The following is a 20,067-nucleotide window of genomic DNA, read 5'->3' on the forward strand; positions in this document are numbered from 1 at the left end:
GCCTCCAAGGCCAGAAGATAATGTACACAACATTGTTTATGGGAAAGGTATGCAGAAAAAAAATCCCGGTTTCGATAAAGACAAAACAGATGTAATGTTTGGGCTGACTCTGCATGACTTTGCATCTTTCATTTCCCTCTATGTACAAGTCAAGGTATAAAAGTTCCTTTTGAAAATAAAGTTATGGGCCTTGCTCACTGAAGCTTGGTCACCCCATGTCATTCTTTCTCTCTCTCTCCCTCCCTCTCTTCTTCAGGCTCATCCCTTGGACCATAGAGGCTCTCTGCATTCACTTTCCTGCCTGGGCTTCTAAGACCCGATCGAGAAGGCACTCTGCGTCTTCTTTCTGGCTAGAAGGCGCTCTGCGTCTTCACTCTGGTGAGAGGGTGCCTGTGGCCTCCGTGAACAGAGCAAGTCCCTTGTCTGGGGCTTTATTGCCTTTCTGTGTAAAACAAGGAATATCAGCTTCTATTCTTTCCTCTCTCATTCATTCATTCATTCATTCGCCGATGCCGTTCATCCTGAGGGTACCCTGGATCCTGCAGGGGCTGGACCTCAGCAGGAGAGGAACTTCCTTCATGGTCCTGTGGCTAAGACTCTGCGCTCCCAATGCAGGTTGCCTGGGTTTGATCCCTGGTCCGGGAACTACACCCCACATGCTGTGACTAAGACTCGGTAAAGCAAAACAAATTTAAAAGTAAGAATAAACAAATAAATAGTAAAAAATGAAAACAAAAACAACAAAAAAAACCATGTAGGGAAGCAGGCCTCTACCCACTTCAGACCTTGCCTGGACCCTGCCTGGACTGCATGTCCGTCTGCAAGCACACCACTTGTTACCAGCAAGCCAAGCTGCACTTTAGTGAGAAAGGAAGTGGGTCTCAGAATCTCTTAAGTTCCTGAGGGCCTGGCCAGCCCCCGGGGTCTAAGAAGGCCTATGACTCACTAGGTAAAACAAAGAGCATTGTAAAAGTTAAAGAAAAAACCAGAGCTGCATTTTTGCCCTGCAAACTGATGATGATATCCATTTGTGGCCTGAGAATATAAGCAGGAGCCCCCACCATGGCGACTGGAAGTTTCACCCGTGGGGTGGGCACCCCACCCAGGACCCTCTCCCAGTTGGGACTATAGATTACTGTTAAGGAGGGAGTTCCCAGCGCTGTTAAGTCTGGATGTAGGTTGTCGGCCCACTTTGGTGACCTAAGTGCTGACTCGATGGACGTGAATCTGAGTGAACTCCGGCAGTTGGTGATGGACGGGGAGGCCTGGCGTGCTGCGATACATGGGGTTGCAAAGAGTCTGACACGACTGAGAGACTGAACTGAACTGAACTGATGCTGTTACTTCTACTGTTTCTATTTCTTTTCCTTTAATGACACTAAGCGCAGGCGGCTGCGACCGGCGCACATAAGCACCGCCGAGAGGAGCTACCCCACATACAAGGTCAGGGGTAGAAGCCGGGAAGATCCCATGCCCGAAGGGCAGCAGCCAAGAGGAACCACCCTGCGCCCGATGCCAGGGACGGCAGCCGCAAGGAGCAACCCAATGTCCAAGGAGCAGTGGCTGCACCAGTGCAGGAAGGCCTAGAGGAGCCATCCCACGTTGAAGGTCAGGAAGGGCGGCATTGGAGATACCCCTCATCCAAAGTAAGGAGCAGCGGCTGTGCTTTGCTGGAGCAGCCGTGAAGAGATACACCACGCCCAAGGCAAGAGAAACCCAAGTAAGATGGTATGTGTTGCAAGAGGGCATCAGAGGGCAGACGCACTGAAACCATACTCACAGAAAACTAGTCAATCTAATCACGCTAGGACCACAGCCTTGTCTAACTCAATGAAACTAAGCCATGGCCGCCGGGCAACCCAAGACGGGCGGGTCATGGTGGAGAGGTCTGACAGAATGTGGTCCACTGGAGAAGGGAATGGCAAACCACTTCATTATTCTTGCCTTGAGAACCCCATGAACACTATGAAAAGGCAAAATGATAGGATACCAAAAGAGGAACTCCCCAGGTCAGTAGGTGCCCAATATGCTACTGGAGATCGGTGGAGAAATAACTCCAGAAAGAATCAAGGGATGGAGCCAAAGCAAAAACAATACCCAGCTGTGGATGTGACTGGTGATAGAAGCAAGGTCTGATGCTATAAAGAGCAATATTGCATAGGAACCTGGAATGTCAGGGCCTGGAATGTCAGGGCCATGAATCAAGGCAAATTGGAAGTGGTCAAACAAGAGATGGCAAGACTGAATGTCAACATTCTAGGAATCAGCAAAATAAAATGGACTGGAATGGGTGAATTTAACTCAGATGACCATTATATCTACTACTGCAGGCAGGAATCCCTCAGAAGAAATGGAGTGGCCATCATGGTCAACAAAAGAGTCCGAAATGCAATACTTGGATGCAATCTCAAAAACGACAGAATGATCTCTGTTCATCTCCAAGGCAAACCATTCAATATCACGGTAATCCAAGTCTATGCCCCGACCAGCAACGCTGAAGAAGCTGAAGTTGAACAGTTCTATGAAGACCTACAAGACCTTTTAGAACTAACACCCAAAAAAGATGTCCTTTTCATCATAGGGGACTGGAATGCAAAAGTAGGAAGTCAAGAAACACCTGGAGTAACAGGCAAATTTGGCCTTGGAATGCGGAATGAAGCAGGGCAAAGACTAATAGAGTTTTGCCAAGAAAATGCACTGGTCATAGTAAAGACCCTCTTCCAACAACACAAAAGAAGACTCTACAATGCACATCACCAGATGTTCAACACCAAAATCAGATTGATTATATTCTTTGCAGCCAAAGATGGAGAACCTCTATACAGTCAACAAAAACAAAACCAGGAGCTGACTGTGGCTCAGATCATGAACTCCTTATTGCCAAATTCAGACTTAAAATGAAGAAAGTAGGGAAAACTGCTAGACCATTCAGGTATGACCTCAATCAAATCCCTTATGATTATAAAGTGGAAGTGAGAAATAGATTTAAGGGTCTAGATCTGATAGATAAGAGTGCCTGATGAACTATGGAATGAGATTCGTGACATTGTACAGGAGACAGGGATCAAGACCATCCCCATGGAAAAGAAATGCAAAACGGCAAAATGGCTGTCTGGGGAGGCCTTACAAATAGCTGTGAAAAGAAGAGAGGCAAAAATCAAAGGAGGAAAGGAAAGATAAGCATCTTAATGCAGAATTCCAAAGTATAGCAAGAAGAGATAAGAAAGTCTTCTTCAGCGATCAATTGAAAGAAATAGAGGAAAACAAAAGAAAAGGAGAGACTAGAGATCTCTTCAAGAAAATTAGAGATACCAAGGGAACGTTCCATGCAAATATGGGCTCGATAAAGGACAGAAATGGTATGGACCTAACAGAAGCAGAAGATATTAAGAAGAGGTGGCAAGAAAACACAGAAGAACTGTACAAAAAAGATCTTCACGACCCAAATAATCACGATGGTAAGATCACTCACCTAGAGCCAGACAACCTGGAAGGTGAAGTCAGGTCAGCCTTAGAAAGCATCACTATGAACAAAGCTAGTGGAGGTGATGGAATTCCAGTTGAGCTATTTCAAATCCTGAAAGATGATGCTGTGAAAGTGCTGCACTCAATATGCCAGCAAATTTGGAAAACTCAGCAGTGGCCACAGGACTGAAAAAGGTCACTTTTCATTCCAATCCCAAAGAAAGGCAATGCCAAAGAATGCTCAAAGTACTGCACAATTGCACTCATCTCACATGCTAGTAAAGTAATGCTCAAAATTCTCCAAGCCAGGCTTCAGCAATAGGTGAACCGTGAACTTCCTGATGTTCATGCTGGTTTTAGAAAAGGCAGAGGAACCAGAGATTAAATTGCCAACATCCGCTGGATCATGGAAAAAGCAAGAGAGTTCCAGAAAAACATCTATTTCTGCTTTATTGACTATGCCAAAGCCTTTGACTGTGTGGATCACAATAAACTGTGGAAAATTCGGAGAGAGATGGGAATACGAGACCACCTGACCTGCCTCTTGAGAAATCTGTATGCAGGTCAGGAAGCAACAGTTAGAACTGGACATGGAAAAACAGACTGGTTCCAAATAGGAAAAGGAGTATGTCAAGGCTGTATATTGTCACACTGCTTATTTAACTTCTATGCAGAGTACATCATGAGAAACGCTGGACTGGAAGAAACACAAGCTGGAATCAAGATTGCCGGGAGAAATATCAATAACCTCAGATATGCAGATGACACCACCCTTATGGCAGAAAATGAAGAGGAGCTAAAAAGCCTCTTGATGAAAGTGAAAGAAAAGGGTGAAAAAGTTGGCTTAAAGCTAAACATTCAGAAAACGAAGATCATGGCGTCTGGTCCCAGCACTTCATGGGAAATAGATGGGGAAATAGTGGAAACAGTGTCAGACTTTATTTTTTTGGGCTCCAAAATAACTGCAAATGGTGATTGCAGCCATGAAATTAAAAGACGCTTACTCCTTGGAAGGAAAGTTATGACCAACCTAGATAGCATATTCAAAAGCAGAGACATTACTTTGCCAACAAAGGTCCGTCTAGTCAAGGCTATGGTTTTTCCAGTGGTCATGTATGGATGTGAGAGTTGGACTGTACGAAGGCTGAGAGCAAAAGAATTGATGCTTTTGAACTGTGGTGTTGGAGAAGACTCTTGAGAGTCCCTTGGACTGCAAGGAGATCCAACCAGTCCATTCTGAAGGAGATCAGCCCTGGGATTTCTTTGGAAGGAATGATGCTAAAGCTGAAGCTCCAGTACTTTGGCCATCTCATGTGAAGAGTTGACTCCTTGGAAAAGACTCTGATGCTGGGAGGGATTGGGGGCAGGAGGAGAAGGGGGCGACAGAAGGTGAGATGGCTGGATGGCATCACGGACTCGATGGACGTGAGTCTGAGTGAACTCTGGGAGTTGGTGATGGACAGGAAGGCCTGGCATGCTGGGATTCATGGGGTTGCAAAGAGTCAGACACGACTGAGCGACTGAACTGAACTGAACATGCTACATTTCTTGGTTTATTTCTTATCTTTCTAAATCCTGTTTGCCCCTAGCATCTTAAGATCATCATCTCCTAAAAAGGCTTCTAGCTATTGCTAATTAATCCTAAACCCTAAACTCAGCAAACTTCTTTGGCCATAAACATTCCCCTCACAAATAGATCTCAGATAATAATCTTTCCCATGGCCTCAAGCTGTGGCCCATGTGCTCATCCTGGGACATTCTTTGTAAAGATCCTTGAACAAGTGTCAATGGTTATTTTATAGATTAGTTTCTGGGCACAAGTGTAGAAGGCTTTGTGCTTTCTCATGCTTGTGTCAAGCACAATAATCACCTTAACATTCTTTCCAGTCAACTCAACCGAAGAAAGGAAAGAACAAGTCAGAATCACAAGGTCTAACTCCTTCATCCCGGGTCCGTGCCTGCGAAATGAGGAGAGGGGTTTGGGGCTGTGCCTCCATTCTGTCAGTAATGCCTAACGCGGCTCCCGACATTGGGGCCAGGTGCTTCCTTGAATGCCGCGCTAAGGAGGAGGGTGTGCCTTTCCTGAGGGTGACGGCAGCGCGGGGTGGGGACAAGGGTTATATTTTGTTGCTGAATTAAGGGAAGCCTTTTATAAATTGGTACTTATTTATTCATTTTTGGCTATGCTGGGTCTTCATTGCTGCGGGGATTTTCTCTAGCTCTGGCCAGTGGGGGCTGTGCTCTGTTGTGGAGGGCAGGCCTCTCTCATTTCAGTGGTTTCTTTAGCTGTGGAACACAGGGTCTAGGCACGCGGGCTTTAGTAGCTGCAGTTCAGGGCTCTGGAGCACAGGCTCGATAGTTGGGGTGCAAGGGCTTAGCTGCCCCGCAGCAGATGGGATCTTGCCGGGTCAGGGATCGAACCCACCTCTCTTGCATTGGCAGGTGGATTCTCTCCCACTGAGCCACCAGGAAGCCTCAAGAAGGGAGGCTTTAAGCACCTCTTTGTTGTTGTTGTTCAGTCGCTCAGTCGTGTCTGACTCTGCGACCCCATGGATGCAGCACGCCAGGCCTCCCCGTCCTTCACCATCTCCCAGGGTTTGCTCAGATTAATGTCCATTGAGTCTGTGATGCTACCCAACTATCTCATCCTCTGTCATCTTCTTCTCCTCCTGCCTTCAATCTTTCCCAGCACCATGGTCTTTTCTAATGAATTGACTCTTTGCATCAGGTGGCCAAAGTATTGGAGCTTCACTTTCAGCATCAATCTTTCCAATAGTTATTCAGGATTGATTTCCTTTAGGATTCACAGTTTTGATCTCCTTACAGTCCAAGGGACTCAAGAGTCTTCTCCAACACCACAGTTCAAAAGCATCGATTCTTCGCCACTCAGCGTTTTTTGTGGTCCAACTCTCACATCCATACATGACTACTGGGAAAGTCATAGGTTTGAGTCTACAGACATTTGTCAGCAAATAATGTCTCTGAGTTTTAATATGCTGTCTAGGTTTGTCATAGCTTTCCTTCCAAGGACCAAGCAATTTTTAATTTCATGGCTACAGTCACCATCTGCAGTGATTTTGGAGCCCAAGAAAATAGTCTGTCGCGGTATCCATTCTCCCTGTCTGTTTGCCATGGAGTGATGGAACGGGATGGCATGACCCTCGTTTTTTGAAGGCTGAATTTTAAGCCAGTTTTTTCACTTTCTTTCACCTTCATCAAGACACTCTTTAGTTCCTCTTCACTTTCTGCCATAAGGGTGGTGTCATCCGCGTAGCTCAGTTTATCGATATTTCTCCCGACAGTCTTGATTCCAGTTGTGCTTCATCCAGCCCAGCATTTCACACGATGGACTCTGCTTAGACAGTAAATAAGCAGGGTGACAATATACAGCCTTGACGTACTCCTTTCCCAATTTTGAATCAGTCCATTGTTCCATGTCCGGTTAAGAACTTTTTAAAAATAGGCTTTTCTGGAGTTTAAGAAAGCTATTTCTAAGCAGGTAATCCATCACCTCCAAATAATGACATTTTTATTAGGTCCTTCCCAATATTTATACCTCTTACTCATTTTTCTTGCCTTATTGACTTAATTAGATCTTCTAGGCAAATGTTGAATGCTGAGAGCACACATGCTTGTCTTCTTCCTTCTTTCAGAAGAATCTTACCTGCAGAGAAGGGCTTTAAGGGAGGTTTATATTTTGGCAAGACCCCCGACCCCTCTAAGGAGATGGAATCCAGGGGGTCTAGGAAGGAGTACAGGTAGGACCTGTGACCAGGTGATGGGGGGATGACGGGTGGGAGGTACGAGGGAGACGCAGTCCTCTGCCCCAGGTGGCTACTTTGGAGCTTTGAAGGATGGGGTGATGGCCCAGGCCCTGGGGAGTTGGAAAGATCGGGACTGTGATGGGATACCTGGGAAGAGCTGCTATAGGAGGGCAGGCCTGGGGAAAGCGGGTAGAAGCTAGGGTGGAGATACCCAGTGGTGAGGGCAGCCCAGACCTGACTTGGTCACAGATAGGGTGGCGTCAGGTGGGAGCTTCCGGTAAGCATGGCTTCTGGGTGGTGTTCCCACCCCTGTTACTGGCCCTGCAGTGGGCGCAATACCCTGACCTGGAGAACATGGGTCTCAGGGCGCAGCCCAGGCCTGCATCTCCTGGCTCCTGTAGCTCAGCTGAGGCCAAGGTGCAGGGGCCAGGGCCTCTGAACACTCAGGGCAACATAACAGAGAGAGAGAGCCAGGAAGAGGCCCCATGGCTGGGGAGGTAGGCCCAGGACAGGGGCCCAGGACAGAAGATACCAGCCTGATACCCAAGAGGGCCCGCATAGGCAGCGGTGATCTTCACACTGAAGGCTCACTGCCCCCGCAGGCTGCCTCTGGGCAGTAAGGAGGGGTGGATGGACAGAGGTCCCCAGGCCAGTGAGGAGGCCCCATCTCCAGTGAGCCAGTCCAGGCCTGATGAGCAGGCACGCGGCACAGAACAGCCCACGGACTGCTGGGAGGTGGAGGCGACTGCACCCCAGCTTCTGAAATCCAGGTCAGCGCTGGGGAGCAGAGGGAGAGGCTGGGAGGAGGAGCTGCCTGAGCAGAAGCTGGGAGGCTGGCTGGGTGCAGGCCCAGGAGGCCCGGGCGTGAAGCTGGAGGAAGTTCAGACCATGATGGGGGCGAGGGCGGCTTCTAATGCCAGGCTGTGGGGAGCCACGGAAGGGTTTAAAGCAGGAGAGTGACCTGATTGGTACCTCCTGAAGGTCAAGAATGACTTGGGAAGCTGCTGAAGCAGGATTCAGGGAGCAGGGGGCAGAGGGAACACCAGGGGGGCCTCGATGGGCTTTGGGACGAGGTGGTCAGGCAGGGTGGCTGGGTTTCAAGCGTCTGCCTCTGTTACCTCCCGTGAGACCCAGCTGCCAGCTGCCCCTTTTCCCCCAGAATTTTCCCCTAGGCTTCCTGGAGAACTTCAAGTCTGATGCCACTCCTGGCATCTGGCAGCCTGCCCATCTTCAGACCCTCTGCCAGAAGAAAGGGTTCTCTGGGCAGCAACGCTGGGCTGCTGCTACTGGGAGACAGGGTTCAGCCTCTGCTCCCAGGTTCCTAGCCAGACCTGGGCTGGTCCTGACTCCCCGCCCCTGAGCTGTGTGGCTTAAGGCAAGACCCTGCCCCTCTCTGAGCCTGTTTCCTTATCTATAAAGTGGGGAGAATGACACGCTGTCACTTTGTTGTCATGGGGATCTGACAGTGCCAGGCATTGGACCGAGCATACAGTAGGTGCTTATAAAATGTGAGCTCTTGCCAACCAAGGTAGGCTGGCTTGTCCTGCCCCCACACTCCCTGGAGGCAGAGCCCAGAGCGGGGCAGGCTCGGCCCCCCTGGAATGGCTCCTTCACCACTCCTGCCTCTGCTGGGCACTGTGGGGCACTGTGGGAGGTGGGGGGCGGCGGGGTCAGACGGCCGCTGGCACAATGCTCCCTGCTGTGTCGGGGCTGACCTGAGGGCATGGTCCCTGAGTCCTGGCATCTGGGGGAACCACGACCTGTGGCCAGGGCAGGGCTGATAAGGCTTGCATTGAGCACCTGGGCCGGCCCCTCCCTCGGGACAGCCTCCTTCAAGCTGCTGAGCTGTCTCTGGGAGAGGAAGATAGGCCTTGGCAACCCCCTGCATGTCTGTCCCCTGGAGGGACCTCTTGCTGGCAGGTGCGGGAAGGGGGTGAGTTAGGGGCTGGGCCCTGCCCATCCTGGTGTCAATCACCCCAGGCACACTGAGGCCTGCAGAGAGGCCGCTCTGGCCCAATATCACCCAAGGGTCAGGTGCTGGCTCCAACCTGGCCTTTGTCCCCCTCGTGGGGGTGGCCGGGGAAAGGGGGGTGGCTCGGGAAAGGGGGGTGGCTCAGCCTCTGGTTGGTCAGTGACTTCAGCAGGTCCTGCCTACCTTTGGGCCCTAGTTCCCTGGGCTGAACTGAGAACTTGCTGGCCCCCCACCACCTTGAACTTGTCTTTACACAGTGGGGAGGATGGGAGGTCCCAGCAGGCCAAGAAGTTTCTCTTCTTTTTCCCCAACAGCAGGAGGGGCTGAAAGGGGGTGGGGAGTGAGCAGAACCTGAGGGAGCCTGGGGGTGGTGAGGGCCCTGCGCCCAAGCCCCAGCGCCCTGGAGACCCCCTCCCAGTCCTCTACGAGGGGCAGCGGGGAGAAGATCGATGGGTGAGAATAGGATTTAGGAGCCTCCAGCCCCTGGTTAAATATAGAACCAAGGCCCCTCCCACAGCCTTCCCTGTGGGCTGCAAGGCCTCCATAAGCCCCCGGTTGCCTGGGCCTGCCCCTTGCAGCCCGACCCCACCCCCGTCCAGTGCTGGGACATCCAGGGAAAGGGGTGGACTTCCTCCTCGGGGCCGTTGAACTCCGCTTTGAGCAGAAGCGCCAGTACTGGGAGGACGCCGTGCGGCGGAGCGCAGAGGAGCGCGTGCGGCAGGCGGACGTGGGGTGGCCCAGGGGGCGCCCGACGCTGCCCCCGACTTGGCGGCCGCTTTGGTTCGCCGCGACCTGCAGAAGGTGCAGCGGGAGGTGCACCCCGCTTACGCGGCCGCCGGCTTCCCGGCGTGGGCGGCCTACCTGCGTGCCTTCCACGGCGCGGTGGCCGGGCGCCTCCAGGAGCTCGCGCACGACGCCCGCGGCTGCGAGCAGCTCTACGTCCTGCTGGACTGGGCCGCCAACGTCTACAGCAGGTGAGGCCCGGGCCGGCGGCCGGGGGGTGGGGCGAGGGCGAGGAGGGGCTGGCACTGCCCGCCCGCGAGGCCTTCGGGAACCTGCTCTGAAGGGCACAGGGCACCTTTCTCCTCCTTTTCCTCCCCGGGAGAGTGCTGGCTGTTAGGCACCCAGGATCCCAGATACGGTAGCCCTTTGACATTCTCTCCTCCCCCTCCCAGACCCTGGTGCTCTCCCTCTCGGTTCAGAAGCTGGAAAGCGTTATGTGTGGGGTTGCTCCCGAGGCGGCGAGCCCAGGGAGTACCCCCTAGTCCACGCGGGGCCTTTAGCGAACTGGCCAAGGGCGCCCCCTCCAGGCTGGACACAACCACGGCTCACCGCGCTCTTGAGGGCTGGCTTTCACCCCTATTCTTGCTTTGGATGGACACCTCGGCTCTGCAGGGCTCTGCAGAACGTGATGGGGTGGGTCCCCGGTGCCCCTGAGCGCTCCCCAGCTCCCCAGGCAGGCGGGCAGTTGGAGGGGCGCCAAAGTGCTGGGCCCCTTAATATTCTGCGTGGCTGCAGACAGGCGCCCGCCCCGGTGTGGGCTGGATCCTAGCTGGACCCTGAACTGCAAGGTCCTGGGGGCGTTTAGAGCTCAATTTGGGTGAACCCCGAGCGAGAGGGTGGAGGTCACTCCCGAAGCAAGCTGGTCGAGGTCCATCCGGACTGCCTTCTTTATGCTTTCGGGGCACGCTCCGCCAGATGCTTAGCCAGGAAATCCTGAGGTGGGAAACCGAGTGGATGGGCGTTTGGCACGGAATCCCGGAGGGCGGGCTGGGGTGCCGGGCGTGTGAATGGAAGCCCAGATTCCGGGCCTCACAGCGATGGCATTAGGCTTTGAGCCAAGGCAGAGGGCAGTGGGGGCAGCCGCGGCCGCATCAGAGTCCCGCCCAGACCTTCAGGCCCCGCCCTGCCTTCCAGTCCTGATTTCCTGGGCTCCCAGGACCAGGCTCTGCCCTCGGAGCCGCTGCCCCCACTCCTGGCACCGGACGTCTGGGCCCGACTGGAAGAAGACTACACCAGCTTCCTGGAGGTGAGACGGGGCGGGGCCGGGCCGAAGGGGGCGGGGTCCGGGTAGAGGGTGGTCAATGCCAGCCGGATAGGGAGGCGCAGTGCACATGGTCCGAGCATCTCTGCGCCCTGCGGCCTCGGCGTGGGCCTGTGTCCCGTCAGGGGTGCCCTTGTCTCCAAGGGCGTGCCCTAGGACTTGGAGGTAGGGGGTCTCCCTCCTGGGAGGGTCTCACCGCGGCCCCTTCCCTGGCCCGCACAGACCAAGATCGCGAGCTGCTTCGATGGCATCCTGCAGCTGGAGCAGAGTCGCTGGGCGACTGCAGAGGCCCCCGAAGAGCTTCAGGGCCTCTACACGTCGTTGTCCTTCGACGTCTGCATGGTGCGCCGGAGGGAAGGCCGTGGGTTTGGGCCTCTGGCGGTGGAGACTCTCTTATAAGACACAGTCAAAACAGCCTCTCCACATCGAACGGGAGCCTGAGGCCCCACGTGGGGCGCAGGCAGAAGTCCTCGGTCTCATGACCAGGCTGGGAGAGCGAGGCCACAGCTCCCAGCTGAGCTGGGTAGGGGGAGGGACCCTGTGGATGTGCAGAGCTGGGAGGGCTGACCCTCTGGAAATCGGGGCCCCTGGAAGTCGGAGCCGAGACTGGGAGGCAGAGCGGGGAGGGTGGAGACGTCCCTGCCCCACGATTTGGCGCTGGGGCCATAGGCATCCAGTACTCAGACGCGCTCACTGGCAGCTCGTGGCGGAGCACGTGAAGGCGGCCGGCGCCATCTCCGAAGAACTGGAGGCCACCACGTTGGGGATCTGCGCGCGGGCGCTGGGGCTCTTCCTGCACAGGTGCGGGCGAATCCTGGGCCGGGATGTGGTGGGCGGGGTGGCCAGGGTTGGACGCTGGTTGTCCCTGGGGAGGACCCACCCATCCCGTTACCTCGGAATCCGAGATTCCAGACAACTGGGAGGGAGAAGCCTGGAGGGCGGGCTCGGGGTTTTAGCAGCCGGGGAGAGTCTCCACGGCCCCTGCGTACCCCGCCCCCCAGGTTCGAAAAGGCTTTTCTGGAATCAGGGGCGGTGAGCGAGACTCACGTGTGCGCCAGCATCAATGCCTGCGAGGAGCTCAGGTGGGTTTGTCCCGCGGTGCCAGGCGCGACCGGCAGGGGGCGCGCGAGCCCTGGGAACCACGACGCAGACAGTGCCCCTGTGGCCCCTTGGTGGCCTTGCCCGGAGGCCTCCGGAGGGGACTCTGTCTCCGTGCTCGGCCCCGCCCCGTCCCCCCCCCCACCCCCCGTGGGGTCCTCTCTTGGCCCCGCAGAGCTAAGGCCCTGGCAGGGACGCAGGGAGCTTCAGGGCTGAGCAGAGGCCGAGGTTCCAACCACCCTTGCCCAGCTCATCCCTGCCACCCAGGGCTCCATTCTCTCCTCCCTTCATCCCGCTCAGCCCCCTTACTTTGAAGGACCCTCTCTCTTCTTGGAAGCCTGCCCTGACACTCCCCCCCCCCCCCGCCCCTTCCCCAACCCCCAGGGCCTTGCTGGTGCCAGGGACTGGGTTCCTCTGCCTCCAGGGGACAGTGGCCCTCCCCTGTGGGCTGCCAGAGCCTTCAGCCCCAGGCCAAGCCATAGTGTCCCCCAACTGAAGAAGCATCAGCTACTGCTGATGGCGTGATGTCCCCACAGACAGATGGGAATGCAGTGTGGGGGCTCAGAAAGGCATCGCCAATGGTCCACAGTCACGCAGGCAGTACTTGTTGGATCTGGGAACCCAAAGCACGACCGTGATAAGGCGCTGGCTCACTAACACTCTTCTGTCCCTAGGCTGTGCCAGGCTGGTCCTGGCACAGGGGACTCAGGTGTAGGCCATCTCTGGTCAAGCCCTGATAGAAATTTAGCCTGCCTTTCTGTGTCCCTGCCTTTCTGCAGAAGGAAATGGCAACCCACTCCAGTACTCTGGCCAGGAAAATCCCATGGATGGAGGAGCCTGGGGAGCTGCAGTCCATGGGGGGTCACAAAGAGTTGGACTTGACTGACAGACTTCACTTTCTGTGTCCCTGGGCTGCAAACTGGGAGAGCCTAGCCCTGTCTCCTCAATGATGAAATGGGGACATTGTGATATTTGGAGAGGCAGTTATGAGGCTCAAAGGGCTTCCCTGGGAGCTCAGAGGATAAAGAATCCACCTGCAATGTAGAAGACCTAGGTTCAATCCCCGGGTTGGGAGATCCTCTGGAGAAGGGAATGGAAACCCACTCCAGTATTCTGGCCTGGAGAATCCCATGGACAGAGGAGCCTGGCGGGCTACCGCCCATGGCGTCACAGAGTCGGACTCGACTGAGCGACTATCCCGAGCGTCTGAGGAGGGCCTCTGTGCCAGGAGGGGCTGTGCTGCACTCTTCTGTCGCCAGGAGGGATGAGGTCTGGCTCAGCCCTGCCACAGGGGCCCTGCCATGCGGTGGGACCTCGACACTCCCCTGGCCCACCCCTCCATGCTCAGCTCCCGGGCGCACTGCCGCCCCCCACGTGACCGCTCCCAGGGCTTCTCCACTGTGCCGTCCCAGGGGGCTGCCCTTCACACTATAGTCTGAGTGATCGGAGCTGGGGTGGCACCCAGCCTTCACGGCTGTATGCCAGGCTGTGAGCCCTTGCCCACTTTCCCCAATCCTGGCCCCTCCCCCTCCCCAGGACTCACCTTCTGGCCAAGTTCCCAGAAAGCTTTGGAGAGCTGGAGAAGGCCCTGGGGGCTGCTGCCCGAGCCTTTCAGAAGCGGCTGCTCCAGGGCTTGCAGGGCGCTGTGCAGGTGAGGGGGGGGCCCTTCTCTCCCCACTTTCCTTGCCCAGCAGGTGCGCCCTGTGTCCCGGAGCCCGGGGGCCCAAGTCACAGCACTCATTTACCATAGGGGCGTGTTGGGGTGGTGTTTCGGGGGCAGGCAGGGAACCCAGACAGGTTCCCAGCTGAGCAAGAACAGTTGGGAACAATTCCCTTCTTCCTTCACGCCCTGGGTGGCTCAGATGGTGAAGAATCCGCCTATAATTGCAGGACACCCAGGTTCCATCCCTGGGTGAGGAGGATGCCCTGGAGAAGGGAATGGCAACCCAGTCTAGTACACTTGCCTGGGGAATCCCATGGACGGAGGTACAGTCCATGTGGTCACAAAGAGTCGGACACGACTAAGTGACTAACGCTTTCACTCTCCTCTCAGAGACGAACTCTGAGACTCTCAGAGGACCCTCTCCACAGAGCGGGTGCATCCAGGGAATGGCGCCTCATCCAGCCCCTCAAAGCGCCACCAAGACTCCCAAGGCAAGGCCTGGCTAGAGGCTCAAACTCCAACCATGCCCACGGGGCCTGCCGGCCTGGAGGAGGCAGTCTCAGAGATTTCTCATCAGGGAAAGGTCTAGAGCCAGGAGAGGGGCTGTCCCCATGATACCGTAGAGAAGGGAGTCAGCAACCCAGACTTTCTTCCTGATGCCAGCTCGCCGTTTGTCCTGAATCGCCCCTGTCCAGGGCCATGCCCTGGGTGCCCAGGGGAGGGTCTAATGGGTGCTGGGGGTCAGCCCTCGGCCAACTGCCCACCGCTCTGCCCCTAGCCGCTCTTCAGGGTCCTGTGCACCAAGGCCTGGCTGACCCAGGACCTGCTGCAGCCCCTCATGGACAAAGTGGTGGCCTTCTCGGGCCTCCTCGAGCACATGGCCCCACCCCTGGCCCAGGTATCCGGGGGCGGGGGCGGGCGCTGGTGGGGGCGTGCCCAGGGCTCCTCCGGGTGACCGTGCCCCCACCTCCAGGAGACTCTGCAGCAGGTGCACCGCTACGTTGTCCGCCAGTACCTGGCGCAGGCGCTGCGACCCCGTGAGCGGCTCCGGGGTGTGGACCGACGGAGCGGCTCCCAGAAGATGGGCCTTGAGGCGCAGGCCATGGGCAGCACCTTCCAGGGCTTGGTAGGAGCATCGCCCGACTGCCCCGGGGCGCTGGCCTTCTTGGGGGTTCTCCAGCCCGCGGACCCTCCAACAGCGCACCCCTCAGTCTGATTTCAGCTCCCCACTGTAAGAGACCCCCCTGTGGGCGGGCTTTGGCAAAGGATTCGAGGCACTCTCCGGGGTGCCGGGGCGGGCCAGATGGGGAGGACACGTTGCATATTTTGCGTTGATTTGCATGTACTTTGTGGGGGATGTAGGGGAGGGATGAGGGTTGAAGCCCTGTCTGAGGGGCGGGGACTGTGTGGGACCTCTCCTCCACCCCAGCCCCAGTAGAGCGAGCTCAGGCATATCCTGCCCACACAGACACCCCTCATCTGGGCCGCTGGTCCCTGACTCCCCGTCTGATGCCAGGCAGGCCTTCCCCGCGGGGCCTGGGCTCACCCACCTGAGCAGACAAGGAAAGCCTCCTCTGCGCCCTGTGGTGGGGAGGGAAGAGGAACCCTGAGCCGGGCGTGTCCCCTTCCGCGGGGTGGGAGGCGGTCCTGGTGGGGCCGCGGTGGTGGCTGCAGGAGGGCTAAACCGGGCACTCACCGAGGGGCTGCAGGCGGGGGCGGGGGTGGCCCACCGCGCCCGCGTCTCCGCAGGGCTCCCAGGCCACATGGCTGGGCCAAGCTATCCCATGCGTGGCTGACATACTGGGCGAGACTTACAAAGATGACATCAGGCGGCACCTGGAGACGCTCATCAGAAGCTACGGGGACATCAGGTTCCTACCCCGGAGCTGGTTCTGGGACGGGAGACAGGGAGGGGGCCTCGGGGCGGGGCTCGGACTAGCACCGGCCTCCGTGCACAGGTGCCAGCAGCGTGACCTGCGGGCCCTGGACCCTCAGGCTGTGGGGGCCCTGGTGGGATCCTCCCTGCCCTTCCCCGGTGTTCTAATCTCACCGTCCTCATTCAGTCTTGTGGTCCCTGGAGTCTGAAGGGAGCCAGAGCCTTCCTCCAGTGAGTCTTAGGGGGAGGCACCAGCCCCCAGCTCCGGGGGAAAGCCCTTTCTGGAAGCCCAGAGACCTGCCAGCAGGAAGAAGGCTTTGATCCTAGGGTGTGTGTTGGGGGGTGGTGCTGAGTCATCACGCATGTGGAAATCCCAGCTGAATCTCTCCATGGCCTTGGAGATTCCAGGATGGGGAGGCTACAGAAAGCCCAGGCCTAGCCCCTTCCTGGTCCCCTGCCCCACCCCGCCCCACCGGAGAATCCTCTGATCCCAGCCCGCTGCATCTGTTTGTTCTTGATTCAGAGTAACTGCGCATAGGCGGAAGGTTCCCCTTCTGGCCCCTCGGGGTTTTCCTGCGCAGGCTGGCCGGCCCTCCCTGGCTGCGGGAGACAGTGCTTCCAGCTCTTTGGGGTGCCCGGGGCGGGAGGGGCGGCACACTGGGCTAAGCTTCCCACCCCACGTGCCTCTCTGCTTGCCGCTGGGCCGGGGCTCCCCAGCAGGGTTCTCAGGGGAAGAGGCTCTGACTCCCCTGCCTGCCCCGCTCCTGGCATCACGGCATGGCAGCGCCCTGCTGCCTCCCTAGTTCAACTAGTTTTCCGGAACCTCTGCCTGGGGCTCAGAGGCTGTTCCCATCAGGCTTGCCGCTTCCCGTCTCCGCAGAGCTTTGCACCCTTCAAGACCCAGGCACCCCCAGGAATGCTGGGTGCCCTAGCGCTTCCAGTCCGAGCCCCGGGGTCCCCTTCGCCCTCGGGTCCGGGGTGTCACTGGAGCTGTCGAGTCTGCAGCGGGGGCCCGCGTGTCTCTGCAGGTGGGACCACGTGCTGGCCATCCTGCCACTGCGCCGCCTGGGCTGCCTTCGAAACCAGCACTTCCTGCTCCACGCCCAGGCCGTCCTGAGGGCCAAGGCTGGCAGATCTGGGGCCGCCGGGGGTCGCGTGCTCCTCGAGGAGATCAAGTTGGGCACCTGCGTGGACGTGCTGGTCACCTGCATCTAGCGCTGCTGGCCTGAAAGGGGGCGGCCCTGGGGGACGGAGGGGCAGCCACCTGCCCCTAGGGACCGAGCCCTAAGCCGGGGACCCGGGAGGCAGCCCCAGCGCAGCCCCAGGCCTGAAGCCCGCCCGTGGGGGACCATCCATCCTCCTCCTCCTGATGGCCAGGGGAGGTCATGCCAGGCATGCCAGCAAGCCTGAGAGGCATTCCAGGCATTTGGAGGAGGGTTTGGTGCAGAAGTTCCCTTTGGTACTGCCCACCTGGGAAGGCCTCCCTGTCTAACTGTCCTGCACCACCCCAATGTGAAAATGAAGAACAGAGTATTTATTTTTAAACTAAACATGAAATAAAATGGTATCTGTCTAAGGAGACGCGGGGCCAAGTTGACTGCAGACAGGTCTGTCTCCCCATGCACCCAGGGGCCGGCCAGAGGTTCTGTGCTGACTGCCTTTTCCTGCCCACTGTACCAACAGGGAGACTGAGGCAAGTCTGAACTGGGAAAGCCCACCACTGTGGTTACAGAGCAAAACAAACTTCAACCCTGGTTTCCCGAGGCCCCTGGCCTCATGTGCGAGTGAGCATTGCCCCGCAGGGGTGGGCACTGCTCTGTCCTGTTCTAAGCAAGCCTGCACCCTGGCAGATAAGGAAAGGCCAAAGCTTGTTCTACAGCTTGAGGTATTTGGGTTAGATGTGCGAGGGACTTCCCAGCAGTGAAAGTTGTGTGATGCCGCAGGGCAAGTGTCAGCCTGGAGTGAGTGTGTGGAGGGGTGGACCCTGCCGGTCCTGGCTCTAGACATGAGGCTGCAAGGAGCTTACTCAGGCCTGACCCCTGCAAACCTCCCTCTTCATCTTTCTCTCTCGAACCCGTGGCACTGAAATTTGGCTCCAGCCTGCAAGCAAGGCTGCTAGGAAACCCCGTTTGCATTGGCAACCTGGGGCTCTCCAAGAAAGCGGGGTGCTGAGATGGGAGATTGACAGGGAGGCGCTGAGGGAGGCCCCACCAGCTGCCTCTCCCCTACCCTCCCCCCTGCTGGTTTCCTGGGGGCTCAGGAGCAAGTGCCAGGCACAGCCTGGCCAGGGGCAGGGCCAGGAGGAGGAAGAGGAGAGGTTGGTGTTCCAGGCCCTGGGAACAGGAGTGGGGTGGGGGCAGGGCGTGTGAGTGCTGACGCTGGCAGGCAGCCCTAGTGTCATTGGGGAAACTGAGGCCAGCACAGGATGGGGATCTGCGCTGCTTCACCCCAGGCCCCAGCACGGGTGGCCTGAGGTCCTATAGCTGGTGGTGGGTGGGCAGATATCCAAGGGGCACCTCTTTCCCTCGGGAGCGGCAGGAGACTGACAAGCCAGCCTGACCCCACGAGTCAGCCCGGTGGCCGGCAAAGGTTGCGTAGGGGCCGTGCTACAGGAAGCCTTGCCCTGGCTTGGTCCTGGCCAGCTTCTCCACGCGGGGCCCCTGCCACCCCCGACAGCTTTGCTTCGCCGGCCCCTCAAGGAGACCCCTCCTGCAGCCCCGGCCCCGGCCCTGACCGACGGGCCTGGCTCCGCCTGAGCCCCTGGGCTGCAGGCAGAGGGTCCCGGGCTGGTTTCTGAGCCAGGCGTAGTTCTGCCACTTGCTCTCCAGTCAGAGGCTGTAGGCAGGTTTCGTCAGCTCTATGCACCTGTTTTTTCCAGCTGCGAAATGGGGGTGCTGCCTGTGCCTCCCAGGCCAGGAGGAGTGAAGCAAGGGCCTGCCATAACGCCAGGTGTGGGCCCCGTGAGCCCACGTGCCCATGGGCCTGGCACGAAGAAGCAGAAAAGACCCCGGGTGCAGGGCTAGGGGGCTCTGTCAGTGAGTCCTGAGGTGGGTGGGGCCCGTGAGGGGGGAACACCCCCAGGGGAGGCGGGGCCAGCAGAGGCTAAGCAGCCTGTGAGCGGCAGCGGGAAGGCTGTAGGCGGAGACCCAGGCCCAGAGCCAGAAAGGCAGGGTTTTCCTGGCAGGACCCTCCATGCCCAGGTGGCTCTGTGTGCCCCAGCTGTGCTCCTGTGAGCCCAGCAGAGCGTGAGGGGCTGGGGTCCGCTTCCCAAGGCTGAGTTGGGGTAAATAGGAGGCTAGACGGCAGCTCCTATGAGGGGTGCAGCCAGGGAGGCCGGGGACTGCAGGGAGGCCTGAGTCCAGGGCACCCCGACTGGCTCGGGTCCAGGGCCCTGACATTGGCCATCCTGTCCCGGGCTAGGGGTCCGTGCTCAGAACCCTGCCCCCCACCACGTCAAAGGAGGCCTCACGAAGAGCCAAGTTTGCCCTGGCCATTCTATTGTCCGGGCCAAGCACTGGGAGGGAGAGGGCTGGCTCTCCGAGCTGCTTCTGGACTTGAGGACCAGGTTGTCTGGCTGATAAGGAAGCGTGTGTGCATGTGTGTGTGTGTTCATGTATGTGTGTGTTCCTGCAATGTGCCAGCCCCTGACAGCGCCCAGGGATGGTGGTGGTGGGGGGCTTGCCCAGTGTCTGTTCCTCTGTGCAGCAGGACATCCTGCGTGCCCCCAGAGCGTGGGTCCCAGGCCCCACCTAGCCTGGCCACCCCCTTCCCCCTGCGCAGCCCCCTGCTCTTCCCCCTTGGGTTCAGCTTGGCTTCACCATTGCCCGCATTTCCTGGGGCTCCTTTGTGGAAGGAGGGTCGTCTCTGGCCCCAAGCTTGTGGCTCCTTGATGAGGCTGGGGGTGAGAGGGTGCGGGGGCTAGCCTGCCCAAGGCAGGACGCTCTGCTTCAAGGACAGGAAACCCAATCTGCTGACCCAAGGCAGCCTGGGCGACAGGAGGGACCTGGTGTTCCCCTCACTCCGCCTGGGCGTGTTCCCTCTGTGGCCTTCTGCCCAGCCTTGGGCCAGCCCTGCTCAAGGGTGTTCAGGTCTCAGCTGCTGTCACCTGCAGCAGGTGAGCCAGCCCGGTCCTCTCTGAGGCTGGGTCCCCTCCTCTGTGACACAGGAGATGCTGGGAGGCTGTGC

The 20,067-nt window shown here is 57.6% G+C and overlaps 1 protein-coding gene across 1 annotated transcript in view; it reads left to right on the forward strand.

Annotated features, from left to right (window-relative positions):
* LOC108638483 (exocyst complex component 3-like protein 4) overlaps positions 1-17,432 on the forward strand; it is a 30,661-nt gene extending 13,229 nt beyond the window's left edge. The window contains 11 exon segments of the mRNA XM_018065935.1: positions 9,750-9,935; positions 9,938-10,175; positions 11,119-11,230; positions 11,468-11,587; positions 11,946-12,046; positions 12,247-12,327; positions 13,880-13,994; positions 14,785-14,904; positions 14,980-15,132; positions 15,756-15,877; positions 16,911-17,432. Of these exon segments, the coding sequence (XP_017921424.1) occupies positions 9,750-9,935; positions 9,938-10,175; positions 11,119-11,230; positions 11,468-11,587; positions 11,946-12,046; positions 12,247-12,327; positions 13,880-13,994; positions 14,785-14,904; positions 14,980-15,132; positions 15,756-15,877; positions 16,911-17,097 (1,535 nt within the window). The 3' untranslated portion in view covers positions 17,098-17,432.

This window comes from Capra hircus, chromosome 21, assembly GCF_001704415.2.
Source record: "Capra hircus breed San Clemente chromosome 21, ASM170441v1, whole genome shotgun sequence".
Classification (NCBI taxonomy): domain Eukaryota; kingdom Metazoa; phylum Chordata; class Mammalia; order Artiodactyla; family Bovidae; genus Capra; species Capra hircus.